General features: G+C 45.5%; 1 protein-coding gene across 1 annotated transcript in view; it reads left to right on the top strand.

Annotated features, from left to right (window-relative positions):
* Window positions 1-6: 6 nt before the first annotated feature.
* HS3ST4 (heparan sulfate-glucosamine 3-sulfotransferase 4) overlaps window positions 7-15281 on the top strand; it is a 391665-nt gene continuing 376390 nt past the window's right edge. Inside the window, exon 1 of the mRNA XM_034670228.1 lies at window positions 7-398. Within this exon, the coding sequence (XP_034526119.1) occupies window positions 109-398 (290 nt within the window). The 5' untranslated portion in view covers window positions 7-108. The remainder of the gene's footprint in view (window positions 399-15281) is intronic.

The following is a 15281-nucleotide window of genomic DNA, read 5'->3' as shown; positions in this document are numbered from 1 at the left end:
GAGCCCCCCGAGCAGCCCGCAGCACCCGGGGCCGACGGCTGGGGGCTGGCGAGCGGCGGCGGGGGCGCCCGGGACGCCTGGCTCCGGACCCCGCTGGCCCCTGGCGAAATGATCACGGCGCAGAGCGCGCTGCTGGAGAGGGAAGCGCAGGAGTCCAGCACCACCGACGAGGAGCTCGCAGGCCGGAGAGCTGCCAACGGGAGCAGCGAGAGGGGCGGCGCCGCCAGCACCCCGGACTATGGGGAGAAGAAGCTGCCACAGGCGCTTATCATCGGGGTCAAGAAAGGAGGGACCCGCGCGCTGCTGGAGGCAATCCGAGTCCACCCGGACGTTCGGGCGGTGGGCGTAGAGCCGCACTTCTTCGACAGGAACTACGAAAAGGGGCTGGAGTGGTACAGGTAGGATCCTGGGATCGACGGGATGGGATGGACGCACGGGGAGACCCGGAGGGCGAGCCGCCGCTGTCCGGGCCCTTGGACGCCCAGGTGCCGCCGTCCCGAGAGCCCTTAGTCCCAACGGGGGCTCTGCCAACCCTGGCGGGGTTGCTCAGGGGGAGCGGCGGAGAGGGCTGGACGCTGGTCAAGGATCACTTTATTTCAGGGCGAGGGGTGGAGGTGTGTCGCCTTGCTTCTGCCTGCCTCAGGCACTTGGTCCGGGGAGGTGCCTCTAAATCTGCCCAGCTCCTAGCCTGGGAATCCCCAGCCTTCGTGCCCGCGGGGTGTTTCCTAGCTGGGGCTCTGGCGGGGCTCTGCGCTTCTGCGTTGGGGATGCCGAGGAATGAAGCAGGGTAGCTAGATGGATCTAAGGGCTTTGAGATCCCCTGAAATCTCGCAAAATCGCCCTGAAACGCATTTGCGTGGTTGGAATCCAACTTTAGTATTTTCAGGTTAGAGCAAAATGAACAGGCAACAGTTAAAAAGATGATGCTGGCAAGTTTGGGCTTTCTAGTAAAGACCGAGGATGCCCCGCATCTCCAGAACTTTCTATCCCTGGTGGCTGAATGAACCCTGAGTTGGTTTTGCCTCGGCAGCATCAGTATCTACACGACAGTTGGTGCTCTAAGAGTTTTTGTGCACTGCACCCGTGCCCTTTCTAACCCGAGCCTCCTTTGCAACAGATTGGAGCTCCTGGCTTGTGAAATGCTCACCTCTCCTTTTCCACCCTCTGCCAGTGGTGAGAGAAAGGGAGAAGACAGGAGTAGAAAGTTAGGTGCAGGTAAAATAAATTACTAATCCAGCTTTCTTGCCAGCCATAGCATTTAACCCCACACTGGTGCAGATTCCAAAAAGGAACCTCCTTTGCTTCCCCCTCCCCCACTTTCCCTTCCGTTTTATATCTCTCCGGAAAATAGATCTGGATGGCTGGCCCCATCTCGGTTGCATCTCAGTAATTAATTGCAATTGTCAAACAGAAACACAGGCTTTGTCAGCTCAAGTGATGTTATCATCTTAACAGAGTCAATAGGTAAAATAGGAGGATTGTTTCCTGACAAGTTTCCTTCCTGTTGAAGAGATGTGCTTTCCAAGTTTAAATTACAGCCTGGGAAAAGTTTTAGAAATAGCTTAACTTAAGAAATAGATAATAAATGGGTGTATTGTGATGGATTTCTTCCACTTTAAAAAATATGCCTTATGCTTTCAAAGCTTGAGAGAAGTACACTTAGGCATAAACATTCCACCACATTAAACTGAAACAGCAAATGTGTCTGTTAATGTCTTGTCTGTTTCAACAGCGAGAACTAATTGCAATATTTTAGGAGGCTTCAAACAGCCCCTTCCTATCAAAACATAAAACAGCAAATGCCTAATTTAACTGGAAAATCAGTATTTATAACATCACGAGCCATGGTTTCCAGTTTGCGATTATAATTAAAAAGGTGTTAGGATGATTAATGCAACAACGGCAATATAGAGAAGGGGTATGATGTCCGGGAGGGTTTCAGTTGTTTAATTGTTCGTTATGGGGATGGTCTGGTTTCTGCTGTGAAGTAGCCTCAGCCCTACGAGGGTAACAGTGGCTTTTTCCAATTCTAATTTTAAAGCTGCGTATCTCGGGAGAAGTGCCAAGTGCCCTTTTGGGGGAGAGAGAGGCATAAAGATCACATCTTTCCAACATGTGTTTGGGTTGCCTTGTAGCAGCTGGAAATAGAGAAGGGAGCGTTTTATTCAGACACCTTAAAGTTTGATGAAGGTGCGTGGTGGAATGCGTGTCAGGAGGTCCCATCCGTGGGGCTGGAGAATTTTCTGAATGAGAGGATAGGAAATGCCAGATTTTCTTAATCTTCTTTCGTGCATAGGCTGGGAAGAGGAGGCATGGAGACAGGCATGACAGGGCTGTGGAAGGTTCTAGCCCGGCACTGTGGTACTCCCAGCCATCCCTCATGGGGTCTTTGGGGCTAAGTGTGAATATTTGGTAACCATCTGCAAAACTGTTACGCGCAAGACATATGGGCAGATTCCCTTGATCCTCACTTAAGAAGACCATTTCTCTGTGGGGCCCCCCACCCCCCGTCCTTGACCCTAGTGTCTCACCCACGGCAGATCTTTGTAGTGCTCAGAGGTGCCGACTGCAAGTGCTGGAGAAGACTCTCTGTAACACAGAGGGTATCAGTAGTCACCCAAACCTGGCTGCTGAGAAGACTTCTAGAAACTCCTTCGGCCCACGGGAGTGTGCTGGGGCTACTCGGATATCTCTCCAGCCTTACCAGGGACGACAGTGCTTTGAGGGTATTTGTGGGATTTTCTTAGGCTCCATCTCTTCAGTCTCCTGTCTCTCTGCCTTGGAGGAAGAGGGGATGACATCCTCATTATGTTGTAGAAAAGGAAACCACGGCATCAGTTCAAACCAGTAAGGGAAACCCTTCCTCTCATTTCCCTGCTCCAACTGCATCTTATAAATGGCGGCATCCGTGCATGAATGTACTTGAATGGTCACACTTCCTCCCCATCCAAGGAGTAGTCTATGCAAAATCTTCCTCTCTTTGCCAGAGGAGAGGGCCACAGATGAAAGGTTTTGATTCTCTCCCCCACTTGTTTTCTTTCCCTTTTTCTCGTCGAGGTGCTTCTGTGAGAGCCTGCTAATTCTGCAAGTGTTTCTGGGGTTTGGTGTTTTCAGCCAGAGGGAGAAGCGAGAAGAATTTGGGGGGCAGCAGCTGGTTTGGGCTTTCGTCCTATCCCAACAGAACAGCCCTGAGAGTTTTGTTTCCTCCGTGTCACTCCAGTCTTGTCTAAATCTGGGTTTTGCTTTCTCCTACGCTGTTGATCTAATGTGATTTAAAAACACATTTGAGATTAGAATGTGTGCCTCAGATTCCAGGGGAAGATAGACTAATGGATTAGGATGAGAGTGTTAAAGGTATGGGGAGAAGCAAGCCTCCTTTGGTGGGTTGACCCAAGCCCATGACTCATAAGTGGGGGTAGACTCGACCCTCCACTCCCCACCCCTCCAAACCAGTTAAGATAAAAGGGCAAAGCCCCAAGGCACCTTTCAGAATGGGCTGCTCCAAGCTGCCTGGGCAGAGACCTTATACTCTTCTAAGGGGTGGGACCTGGCGGGGGTGGCAGAACTCATCCAAGTGATAGGGTTGCCTTGCGGTGTGGCCTCCCCTGTGGCTTACACACTATACAGGAAGTGCTGTCCTTTGTCCACCACTTTGGCTTTGGAAACACCTCAGCTCCAAAATGATGATGGGAAGGGAACCTCCATGGTTTCAGATGGTCTGCACTGCCAACGGTGAATATGCTCCTCCCATCGACTAGGGGAAAGTCACTTAGGAAAACGGTTCCCATAGTCATGCTCGTGCTATCCGGAGGAAGGTGGTCCTCAGCACTGTTTGCACTAGGTATCTGGAGTGAGAACGAGGGAGGATGCCAGAAAAAGGCACTGGCAGTTAGGCAATGCTTGTTCTTTATGGAGCTGGGCGCTTTGTGGATGTCATCTCACGTTTGAGCATCATAATGAGGGTTGTGAGTGAAATAGCAGCCTTCGTGTTTTACAGGTGGTCCTCAGAGTGCAAATGACCTGCTCAGCGTTGCTTAGCTGGTCAGTGATTGAGCTGACCACATCTGTCCAATTTCTCAATGCGGTTTCTTGGTTTCCTCCCTCATATCCCACCACCACACATAAAATACTAGCAGGATGTTTTCCTTCCTTCCTTCTTATATTTAACAAACCTTTTAATAATATTTACCATGTACCCAGAGCTCTTGTAAGGACAGGGGGTAAAGTGGTGACTAAGCACCTTGTGCTCCTGAAACTGACATTTAGGTAGGTGGTGGGCAGGGGAGACAGAGCAGTCTTTCTTGTTACCTTTTTTGTGTGGCTACTAGAAAATGTAACATCATGCTGGTGACTCATGTTATATTTCCACCGGGCAGGGCTCCTAGTAGAGCAGTGCTTTTTAAGCTTTAAACGTGCACGTGTCACCTGGGATGTTGTGAACATACAGGATTCTGATTGAGCAGGTCTGTGGAAGGCCCCAAGAGTCTGCATTTCTAACTTCCCAGGAGCTGCTGATGCTTCTGATCCCCGGACCTCACATTGACTAGCAGGAGTCTGGAGAGAAATTGGTGTGTGCGTGTGTGTGCACGCCTAGGTTATTTTAAATCAAACGACTAGGGAAAACTTCCCTATGAGAGTGATGTAAATGAAGTAAAAGAATAAGATTCTTCCATGTAGAGATCTGGGTAGAGAGGTTTCCAATAGCAGGAATGGCAGGTGCAAAGGCCCTGAGGCAGAAGCAAGCCTCATGGCTTTATAAAGGGTTCTTTCAGTATTTCCAAAGCACAGTGTTTGTAGCTGGACAAAACTGGGTTCAAAATCTGGTTTTACAAATTACTGATTGGATAATTTTGGATAGCTAACTGATTTAACATCACTCATTTTCAGCTTGTTTATCTGGGAATAATTCCTTCCTCGCTGGATTTTTGGGGAGAATAAATGAAGTAATAAAGGTGAATGTATCCCCCCACACACAAAAAAATGAGTATCTTAGAGCAGAAATCCAAACGGACCCAACTCCTATTTGTTTTTTTAATTTCTCAAATCATTTTGGTCTCCTATGTTTTACCTTTGATCACAGCTATCCTAATATTGACTGAAGAGTCTACTATTGGGGATGTTTTTTGGGAAAAGTCTAATGATGATTGGCTTTGTAATCTACATCTGCCTGACTTTAAACCCAGGGTCACAAACTCAGATACCCAGTGAAATAGACAAGGCGGGGAGAACCCCGGGGCATGTCTCTGTCTGCAGGTCTCAACCACTGCTCCGTTGCAGCTACCCTTTTCCATGGGCAACTGTTACCACATCCTCCACTTGGTAGGAGAAATTGGAAATCCAGGCTTTGATGTGAAATCTCTTGGTTTTTGATGTTGGCAAACCGATTAAAATTTCTTAAAAGCCTTGTGTGGGCCAGCACTGTGGGACAAACAAAACACATCTGTGGGCTGGATACAGCCAGCTGGCTACCAGTTTGTGACCTCTGGTTTAAACTCATTTCAGAAAGTAACTGGCATAGCCAGACACTTTGCAGTTGCCAGATTTGTGGCTTACATGTGCTATTTTAGTTTCGAAATTTTTCCCCCTTTACAGATTTTGCAACAGCAAGCAGTGGATACCTCCCAGATAGATTGCAACAATAACAAAAGGAGCTGGAGATAAACAGGAACACTGAGGCAGAAATAGACAATTCGCAAATACATTTTTTCCCTTTTGTTTTCAGTGAACATTTTCTTGAAGGTGGGACGGCTCTTGAGTTGTTCACTCATTAATCAGGAGCACCGCTTGTGATCCATATAGATAAGTTGCACCTATAAAATAGATTCCGGTCAGGTGGGGTCAGTAAGACCTGAAAGATGGAAAAATTGGGTTTTAGCTTTTGCCCTGCCACACTACTAGTTCTGTTGGACCTCAGGTTACTAGGTCTGTTTCTTTCTTTTTTAAAAAAAATCTGTTTCTTAGATACTGAGACTTAATTGCCTCCAAAGGGTCCATTTAGTGAAATACTTGGGTTCTAGAACAGACTTCTGTGTTAGACTTTTTGGAGGGAGGAAGCTAGTAGGGAAGCATTATTCGGAGCTTGTTACCGTCTCTGAGCCAGAGGCCACTGTGTCTTCCTGGTGTGATCGCCAGGCCTCTGTTTCTTTACCTGCAGAATGGGCTCAGTATTCCTTATCTTCCAAGGGATTATGCGATGATGAAATGAGTTTGTGATGTGGGACATCGCTCCCTCCTTCTTTCCTCTCCTTCTCTCTCTCCATTTCCCCCTGGCCTTTCTTCTTCATTTTTCCTGCCCATCAGGACTGAAGGTCCTAAAGAGAAAGCTGTAATGCATTTTTCATTTGAATATAGCCTTTTATTTCAAGATTATGTCTGAATGAGGGATTTCAAACCCTGAAGCCGCTCTTAAGTGGCTCTCCAGAGAATAATCAAAACCGGATTCCAGAATTTGGTCTGTTGTAACTGGAGCTGAAGGAGGAGAAGAGTCTGATTTCACGAAGTAGCTGCAGCCAGAACTCTCCACCAAGGGGCTGGGATAGGGAAATGGGCTGGCACTCTGGGCCTGTGCGTTGACATTTTCTTGAACCTACAGTAGGAATTGATGCTGCTTGGCCTGGATAGCTACGGAGGCATTTAGAATGCCAAGGGCGTGCTTGCCTTCAGTTTTTCTGCAGAACTGAAAGTATTTGAGAAGGCCCAACTATTCGAGAAGACCCCCCACAAACTCCCTGGGCTGGAGATTTGGCTCCTTTCGCTGGTTTTCTCTAGGTGTCATGACATGACTAATTTATTTTTATTTTTATTTTTGTAGAGTCATTTTTACTTTTGAGTCAGGAGAGAGGCCTCCAGATTTTAGGTGAATGAGAGATGGCTAGGGTCGTACGGTAGGAAGTATTAAAGGTTTTGGTTTTGCATAATGGATGATATCTCTGGAACTGATTGAACCACTGCCCTGTTAAAGTAATCTCTTGATTCCATTGGTTTCTGCGGTTTAACAAGCTCCTTTATAACTGTCTTGGGAATTTCAGTCTGAAATTATAATTCACTAAGGGAGCCTTTCAACCCATCTTGCCGTTAATTAAAAGCAGGTGGTTGAGGTTTTGGTTTTTGTTTTTTAACACTCACTAGTTAGGATTACCTCCCTTTAAAAATTTTTTTGGCCTTTATTTAAGAATGTACAAAGCATATTTGTGGGGAAACAAAACAACACATGAGTTAGACAGTGGTAGTTTTTTTTTTTTGTTGTTTGGTTGCAAGTAATAGAAAATGGTCATAGAAATGATCATATACATAGAAAAGGTAATTTACTGGCTTATGTAATTGGAAATCTAGGGGGTAATGACTTCAGGAACTGCTGGATCCAGGGCCTCAAATGATATCACTAGGTCTCTGTCTCTTTCCCTTCTTTGACATGGTTTCCTTGACCTTGCTTTATTCTCAGATTGGTTTACCATCTTTTAGTCAAGATGGTAAACAGCAACCCCAGACAAACATATTTTATGTTTATCAGTTCTTTTGGAAATCATTTTTCTTAAGAGTTTTTGTAAGAAATTCCTGGAGTTGCCTTTGGCCCAGGTTGGGTCATGTACCTGTTCCTGAAGGAGTCACAATGTAGTACTCCAGTTAGACCTGGTTATGTGGTTACCCCTTTGGGTTGGGATAGTGGTGGGAGCAGGGAAGCAGAGTAAGTCTCACTGAAACCATAGGGAACAATTTCCCCATGAGAATGAGGTTCCAGGGTTCTGATGCTAGAAGTGGGGGCCAGTTGAACCACATGCTCATTAAACATGTCAAGATCCAGCCTGGGACAGGTACCTGATCTCTCTGAGTATTTTAACTTAGAAAGAGGTACAAAGGGTTAGTCTGGGGAGGTCCAGTGCCCTTGTTACTTTAGTTATTCATTCATTTATTTATTATTTAAACATGTATTGATTGTCAGCTATGTGATGGGGTCAAACCTGAATCAGTCATGGCCAGTGATCTGAAAGAGCTTATAAAATAGGGAAATGGACAAGTAAATGATTACATTCCAAGGTAATAAGAGCTCTGACAAAGTGGAATTTATTCCAGGAATGGAAGGATGGTTCGATCTTAGGCAACCTAAATGTGATTGACTCTCACTATGAACAAATGGGAAAAATCCTGTGATTCATTTTATGGATGCTAAAAATACAGCTGATAATATTAAATATTTATTCCTGATTTTTAGAACATCTGCTGATAAAATAGGATCCTCCCCAAAGCCAGAGTCATCTTTAATGTTGTAACACTAAAAACATTCCCATTAAATTCAGAACAAGCCCAGAATGCCCATAATGATCACTGTTACTTATCTTTGTTCAGGAATTAACTGATGATGCACTTGGATGAGGAAAAGAATGAGAATGGGGAAGGTAGAATTATTACCACTTGCCCACAATTTCATCTCTTAATGGAAAACCTAAGATGACGAATTCTCCCATGAATCTATTAGGAACAGTAATGGGATTCATTAAGGGGATTGGTAAGGAAATTACTATGCAAAATCTATAGTTTTCCTATATGCCTATGCCAACCATTTTGAAAACATAATGAGAGAAAATGCTCTATTTGTAGAAGCAACCAAAGAGAAAAAATAACTAGGAATAAATTTAGCAAAAATTGCAAGGGACTTGTAAGAACAAAATTCTAATATTTTACTGAGGGGCAGCAGAGGAGAGGAGTCCATCGAGACACCTCTTTCTCTAGGATGGCATGTCTTTCTTTGCCCTCCATCCCCCTTCCCATTCCCTTCCCCTCCAGCTCCCCTCCCCCATCCCCTCTTCTTTTTTATTGGAATTCAGAGGCAGTGGTCATCATTGTAGGGATGCTAGTGACAGTGGTGGTGGTAGAGCCGCCAAACTGAGGTCAGGTGTGTTTGAGAGTGGTCTGAAAATATTGTTTCTGTGAACATGGCCAAAATGTCGTACTCTGTGTGTAAGATTCCCTTACTTTGTGCCCTTTATTTGACCAAGAAGAAGATGGTAAGACAACTGTTACTGTTCAGATTAGTAAACAGAGTTATAATTCCTTGTTGGGGGGTGGTGCTCTGCTTTATGTCCTCAATTCAAGGATGGTTGGACCGTGATGAGGTGTGGATTAACCGTTGGATTGGTGTAAATTAGTAGATGTAGATGCACAAAGCAGAAAAAACAAACCAGGGACAAGTAGTCGTTGTTTTCAGGGGAATAGGGAGCAGAAGGTTTGGGTGGGAAAGAAGGGCTGTGGTGGTGGGAATGACCATGCTCTGCTCCGGGCACCGGCTTCATTCAGTCTTCACGGGAACCATGGGACACGGGTCCTGGTATCACCCGTGTTTTCCAGGTGAGGAAACTGAGGCACAAAGATGCCCAATAACTGGCTCAGGATGTGAAGTTGGGCTTCAGACTGGAGCCTTTGGCCCCGAACACACAGCATCTCCTTTAATTTGTCTCAAAGCACTTTTCCCAGGAAGTGTTGTCCTTCCAGCTGCATGGGAGCAAATAATAATTGTGCACCTTTCCTGCTAGATGCTCTGTATCTCCCTTGTCGGATGACTGGCCTGCCTATGGGACAGGCTGGGTGTTGGGTGGATCTGGTCCCAGCCACAGACTGGGGTAGTGCCTTCCTTTCTGCTCTGGGCCCAAGCTTGTTCCTGCTTGAAGGGCCTTTTTATTTTCTGTTCGTTGCACCAGAATACTCTGCCCGCAGACTCTAAACTCCTGTGTCTCCTCATCCTTCGGGTGTTGGTTTAAATTCCACCTCTTCAAAAAGACCTTTCCCAGCTACCTGGTTTTTTAAAAACCTGTTTCTACTTCTGAGCTTATTCCACTGTTTTTATTTTCTTCAAAGACTATATTGCTTTCCCAAATCATACGAATTACACACCTCCATCTTGCTGGAAGGTGAACTACAAGGGACCTGGAGTCCTGTCTGTCTTTTCCTTGACAGTGCCCAGGTCAGTACTTGGCCCAGGTCAGTAGGTGCTCCATAATGGTGGTGAATTAATCACTGATTTTGTTTTTTGTTTTTGTTTTTTAAGAGGGAGAGTGAGCACAGGGCAGGGGCAGAGGGAAAGGGAGAGAGAGAATCTCAAGCAGGTTCCACCCCCATCATGGAGCCCAACGGGGGCCTCAATCTCACAACTCCGAGATCATGACTGGAGCCAAAATCAGGACACTCACCAGATTGAGGCACCCAGGTGCCCCTCATCACTGTTTTTGAATCAATGAATTAATGAATAAAAGAAGTACCTTCTGTGTGCTAAGTTTTCTTGCAAAACTTCAGGCTTCTGAAAAGAAATAACACATTTCTTGGGAACTCTGGCTAAGAATTGTTCTTCACAATACTATTTTTGCAAGACTATTTTGGGTGCAAGAAAGAAAAACCCACTCAACCCAGCTGTGTGGGCTAGACAGTCTCCCCAAAAGGTTCCCTCCAGCACACAACACTATCTAAGTGTTTCTCACAGCAGCGTTACGAAGTAGATACTTCCTTATCTTTTGCCAGTAAAGAGAGTCAGACTTTCAGAAGGGCAGGTGACGGTGCCAGAGTCACACAGTGGTTGTCACTAGTCAGGTGACAACGTTTTAGAAGAGCTTGGATTATTTCTGATTGACCATTATGTCCCGAGAGTAGCTTGGATTATGTTGCTCTAGATGCATTATCAGAATGATGTAACTTCGTTCAATAATCAAGTGGTTATGCAGAGTCCCTGTGTTTGATTTGTTACTCACTCACTGTAGGTGGAGATACACCTTTTCCTGTGCCTCCAGGTTAAAGCTTCTGCAGGGCTTTTGAGATTTCAGTGTCTCTGGAGCCAAGGAAATTGGAGACTGACTACTCGAGTACCTCTTTCACAGGGCGCTCTGACTCTTTGGAGCTGTGTGGTGTTTTGAAAAAGAAAGCTGAACCTGGAATCAGAAATTCAGGATCTGAGTCTGATTTCTGTGTCGACCTTGCTTTGTGGGCATGGACACATAGTTAGCCTCTGAGCCTTTGTTTCCTCATCTCTAAAATGGGAATCACGGCCTCTAAGAAAACCACAGTGATTTTGCGAGGATAGAATAATGATGATGTGCTGGAATCTACGTGGCCTACACGTTCGTTGTTTGTTGTTATTAATCTGCGCACGTTTTCATGAATTCCCCCAGATAATTGGTTTTCTGGAATGTTACACTCCAGGGAGTACCTGAAATACAGGACACTCTTATCATAATGTTAGGCTAAGTTTAATTTACAGAAAGTATTATGTAGCACGGATATCAAACACCAGTTAGGGAGGTTAGGGCGGACTGCATCAAGATCCCCAGAGTTCCTAGAGAACATCACTCTGCATTACTCTTACCTGCCCATCATCCTTTTATACTGAAAAACCATAAAAAGCTATTTTTAGGGCATGTTGGCTTCCTAGGATTGCCCTGCTTGTGGTGACCTTTGGAGGTGCCCAGAAGATAATCTCTGTTTGCTCTCAATTGACCTATCACCTCATTGTCTTGTGCACTCTGTCTGCATTTCCCGAGTTGTCAAATTCACTTCCCACCTTCTGGCTGTGGGAATAGCCCACTTTCTAACCTGTGAAAGGCAGAATATGTCCCCGTCCCCAAAAATGTCCTCCTCCTAATCTCTGGAATGTGTGAATATGCTGGATCGAGTGGCAAAGGGGAATTAGGTTACAGGTGGAATTGTGACGGCTTAACTTGAATGGGGTCATCCGAGGTTGTCTGGATGGGCCATGTGTAATCACAAGGATCCCTTCAAGGGGAGGAGGAAGGCAGAGGGAGAGAACCTGGGGGGCTCAGCCTCCTGTTGTTGCCTTTGAAGATAGTGGAAGGAGCCACAAGCCCAGGAATTCAGGCAGTTTCTAGAAGCAAGGGGAAAGGGAAGGAAATTGATTCTTCCTTAGAGCTTCCAGAAGGAACGCAGCCTGACACTGTTTTGACTTGAGGCCATGGAGACCCATTTCTGACTTCTGACTTCCAGAACCATGAAGCCAGTCTTCTCATGGTCATTTTTTAACCCAGGAGTACGCTCTCCTCGGACATCTCTTGTGGCCACCTTCTCGTTTCTTTTCTTCCCTTGCTTTTTTCTCCCTTTCTGGAAAATAATCACCTTCGGGGCTCTTCTGAGTCTCTTGCCAAACAGCAGTATTGATGTAACCATCCACTGTTTGCAGATGGTTGCTGTACTAGTTAGGGTAGAGATGAAAGTGCTGAACACAGAGACCTCAACACACAGTGGCTTAAATACTGTAGAGGATTTGTCTCCTACACAGTGAAGGGCAATATTCGAAGTTTGTAGCAGTCAGTGCCGCCTGGCGACCAGTCACTCGGAGGGAACATAAGCTGAGAACTGTGAGTTCGGGGGTGCAGGTTGTATGTGTTTGCATAGCATGGGCATGCCAGCCAGTGTAGGCTGCTGGGGCAGCCGTGCTCCCCGAGGTTATTCAGAGACGAGAGATCTTTTCCTTCCATCTTGTTGCTCTATGTACCATCCCCTAGGGAGCTCATTAGACATGCAGGCTCTTAGATCCCATCCCATCCTTTCTGAAGCAAAATTTGCATTTTAAGAACATACTTGGGTAATGATTATGCACAAAGGTTGAGAAACAGGGCCTTGGAGCAAGGTTTTTCAACCTTAGCACTGCTGACGTTTTGCGCCAGGCAAGTCTTCACAGCGGGGGCTGTCCTGGGCATTGTAGGGTGTTTAGAGCCTCTCTGGCCTCTGCCCCCTAGATGCCAGTAGTTAGTCCCTCACCCTCAGTTTTAACAGCCAAAACTGTCTCCAGACATTGCCAGGTGTCCTGTGGGAGTTAGGGAGCAGCAGTACTGCCTCTGATTGAGAACCCCTGCCTTAGCGGATTTTTCTCTTCTGTATGATCAGAGCTACCTTGCAGCCAGCAGTAAGACAGAGCGCAGAGGTCCAGGAAGGAATTTCTTCTTGAGTGGATGAGGCCGAAGTGACATCCGTGACTGGCGCTCACGTTCTGTTGGCGAGAATTTGGTTGCATGGCCACATCCAGCTGCAAAGCAGTCTGGGGACCATGTTGGGTGTCTCTATGACCGAGGAGGAGGAGAGAAGGGATCTGGGGAACAATCGGCTGACTGCTAAGGTAACTAATGCAAGAATTTAGTCTTCCTGTATCTCCTTTTATTCTGTCTACTCTCCAGAGGTGAATCTGGCTGGAAGGGTGAAATGAATTGATAGAAATAAATTAGGCATTTTTTTTTTGTAGTTGGAATAACAAGCTATTTTAGGAGATCAGAGGATATTTCAGATGAACATATAAAATTTAGCTGGTTCTCTGATAGTGTGTTTTGATCAAGAGTTTCGCGTCATGGAGTCTGGATGGTACAGTCGGTTAAGCATCTGACTCTTGGTTTCGGCTCCGGTTGTGATCTCAGAGCCTCATCAGGCTCCACAAGTCTGCTTGTCCCTCTCCCTCTGCTCCCCTCCCCGCCATTCTGTCTCTCTCAATATCTCAAGTAAATAAATAAAAAAATCTTAAAAAAAAGAAAGAAAAATTGCCAAGAAAAATATTGTATAGTTGAAAATCTAAATATTAAGATAAAAAAAAAGAGTATAGTGTCCTCTAAACTTCAGTCATGAGTATTACTCTTGCAAAGTTTTTTTTGGGGGGGGGGTCCATATAGAGGTACTTGACTACATTGATCTTTTTACATGAAAAGTAATAATTTTTTAAATATTTGTAAAGACCATATCATTCCTATAAATGTGTGTGATGAGGTGGAGATATATATATATATATATATATGTACACACACATTTATCTATGTGTGTACCTATGTATGTATGTATTTGCCTATGTAACTATGTCTGTATTTATGTACATATGTATGTCTCTGTCTGTCTTTTTCTTAAGCGGGGGGAGGGGCAAAGGGAGAGAGAGAGAATATCAAGCAGGTTCCCACCCAGCCTGGAGCCTGATGTGGGGCTTGATCTCATGACCCTGAGATCATGACCTGAGTGAAATCAAGAGAGTCAGACGCTTAACCAACTGAGCCACCCAGGAGCCTCTGTATGCATGTGTGTGTATGCATCTATGTATGTGTCTGTATCTGTGTATCTAGTATGACCTGTTTCGGTACCACCCTCCCCCTCCTCATGCTGCTGACATAGACTTCTGCTCCTGTCCCTGCTGATGCCCTTGCCCCTTTGTAGTCTGCTTTTTGCATAGTAACTATAGTAAGTAATCCTTTTAGAACATGAACCAGACTGTATCACTCTTATACTTTAAATTTCCAATGGCTTCTTGTCAACTTAGAAAGAAATTTTAAGTTGTGACCATAATCCAAGGACCCTACAGAATCAGACCCCTGCCCACCTTTCCAGCCACATTGATTTGCCTCTTCTCTTTGCTTCTCTGCTTGAGCCACACTAGCCTCCCAAGAAGCAAAACATGGGCCTGCCTCAGGGCCTTTGCACTTGTTGCTCTGGCCACCTGTATTGCTTTTCCTTAGATAATTTGTATGGCTTGTGTCCTTTCTTCATTTGATCCTTCTGCTCCCTGCCTCCTCATCCTCAACATGGCGTTTTCCTGGACTGCTTGGACTCATCTTACGCACTCCTACTGGTAAAAGCTCCACTCATTCGAAAATGCTGGTATGTACAGTATTGCCCTTAATATTTATATTCCACAGTTACTCCACTCCTACCCAGATTTCTGATGTCTTAATTTCCTGGTTCTTCAGTCCCCCATTCTGGAGGAAAGATCTAATTTTGATCTGGTGCCACAAAACGACCTTGACGTTGCTGGGGTGAATGTAAAAGATGTTTCTGAAACCCTTGGCTATCCCAGTATTTAAGTACACTGCCACTAGGTGGTGGTTACGAAACATAGGCTGAGTCCAAAATTAAGGCGTGTCTTGAGATCAAATGTATGATTGTCTCCTTGGTCCTTCCAACCAGGGTTAACCCTGCGTATTTGCCCCTATAAAATAAGAGGCTTTATAAAAATGTTCACTCTCAGGGCACCTGGGTGGCTCAGTCAGTTCAGTGTTTGCCTTCAGCTCAGGTCATGATCTTGGTCCTGGGATTGAGCCCCACATCAGACTCCCTGCTCAACAGGGAGCTCTCTTCTCCCTCTGCCGGCTCCCCCCACTCCTGCTTGCTCTGTCTCTCAAATAAAGAAATAAAATCTTTAAAAAATAAATAAAAGTTTCATTCTCAGTAAACAGTAAACAGATGTTTACAGTGTGTTTAAAACAAACAATCTCTCATCTATGGAACATAAGAACTAGGAAGATCGGTAGGGGAAGAAAGGG

This window comes from Ailuropoda melanoleuca, chromosome 10 (assembly GCF_002007445.2).
Source record: "Ailuropoda melanoleuca isolate Jingjing chromosome 10, ASM200744v2, whole genome shotgun sequence".
Taxonomy (NCBI): domain Eukaryota; kingdom Metazoa; phylum Chordata; class Mammalia; order Carnivora; family Ursidae; genus Ailuropoda; species Ailuropoda melanoleuca.
The sequence above is the reverse complement of the archived record's forward strand: the minus strand, read 5'-3'. Positions and strand labels throughout refer to the sequence as shown.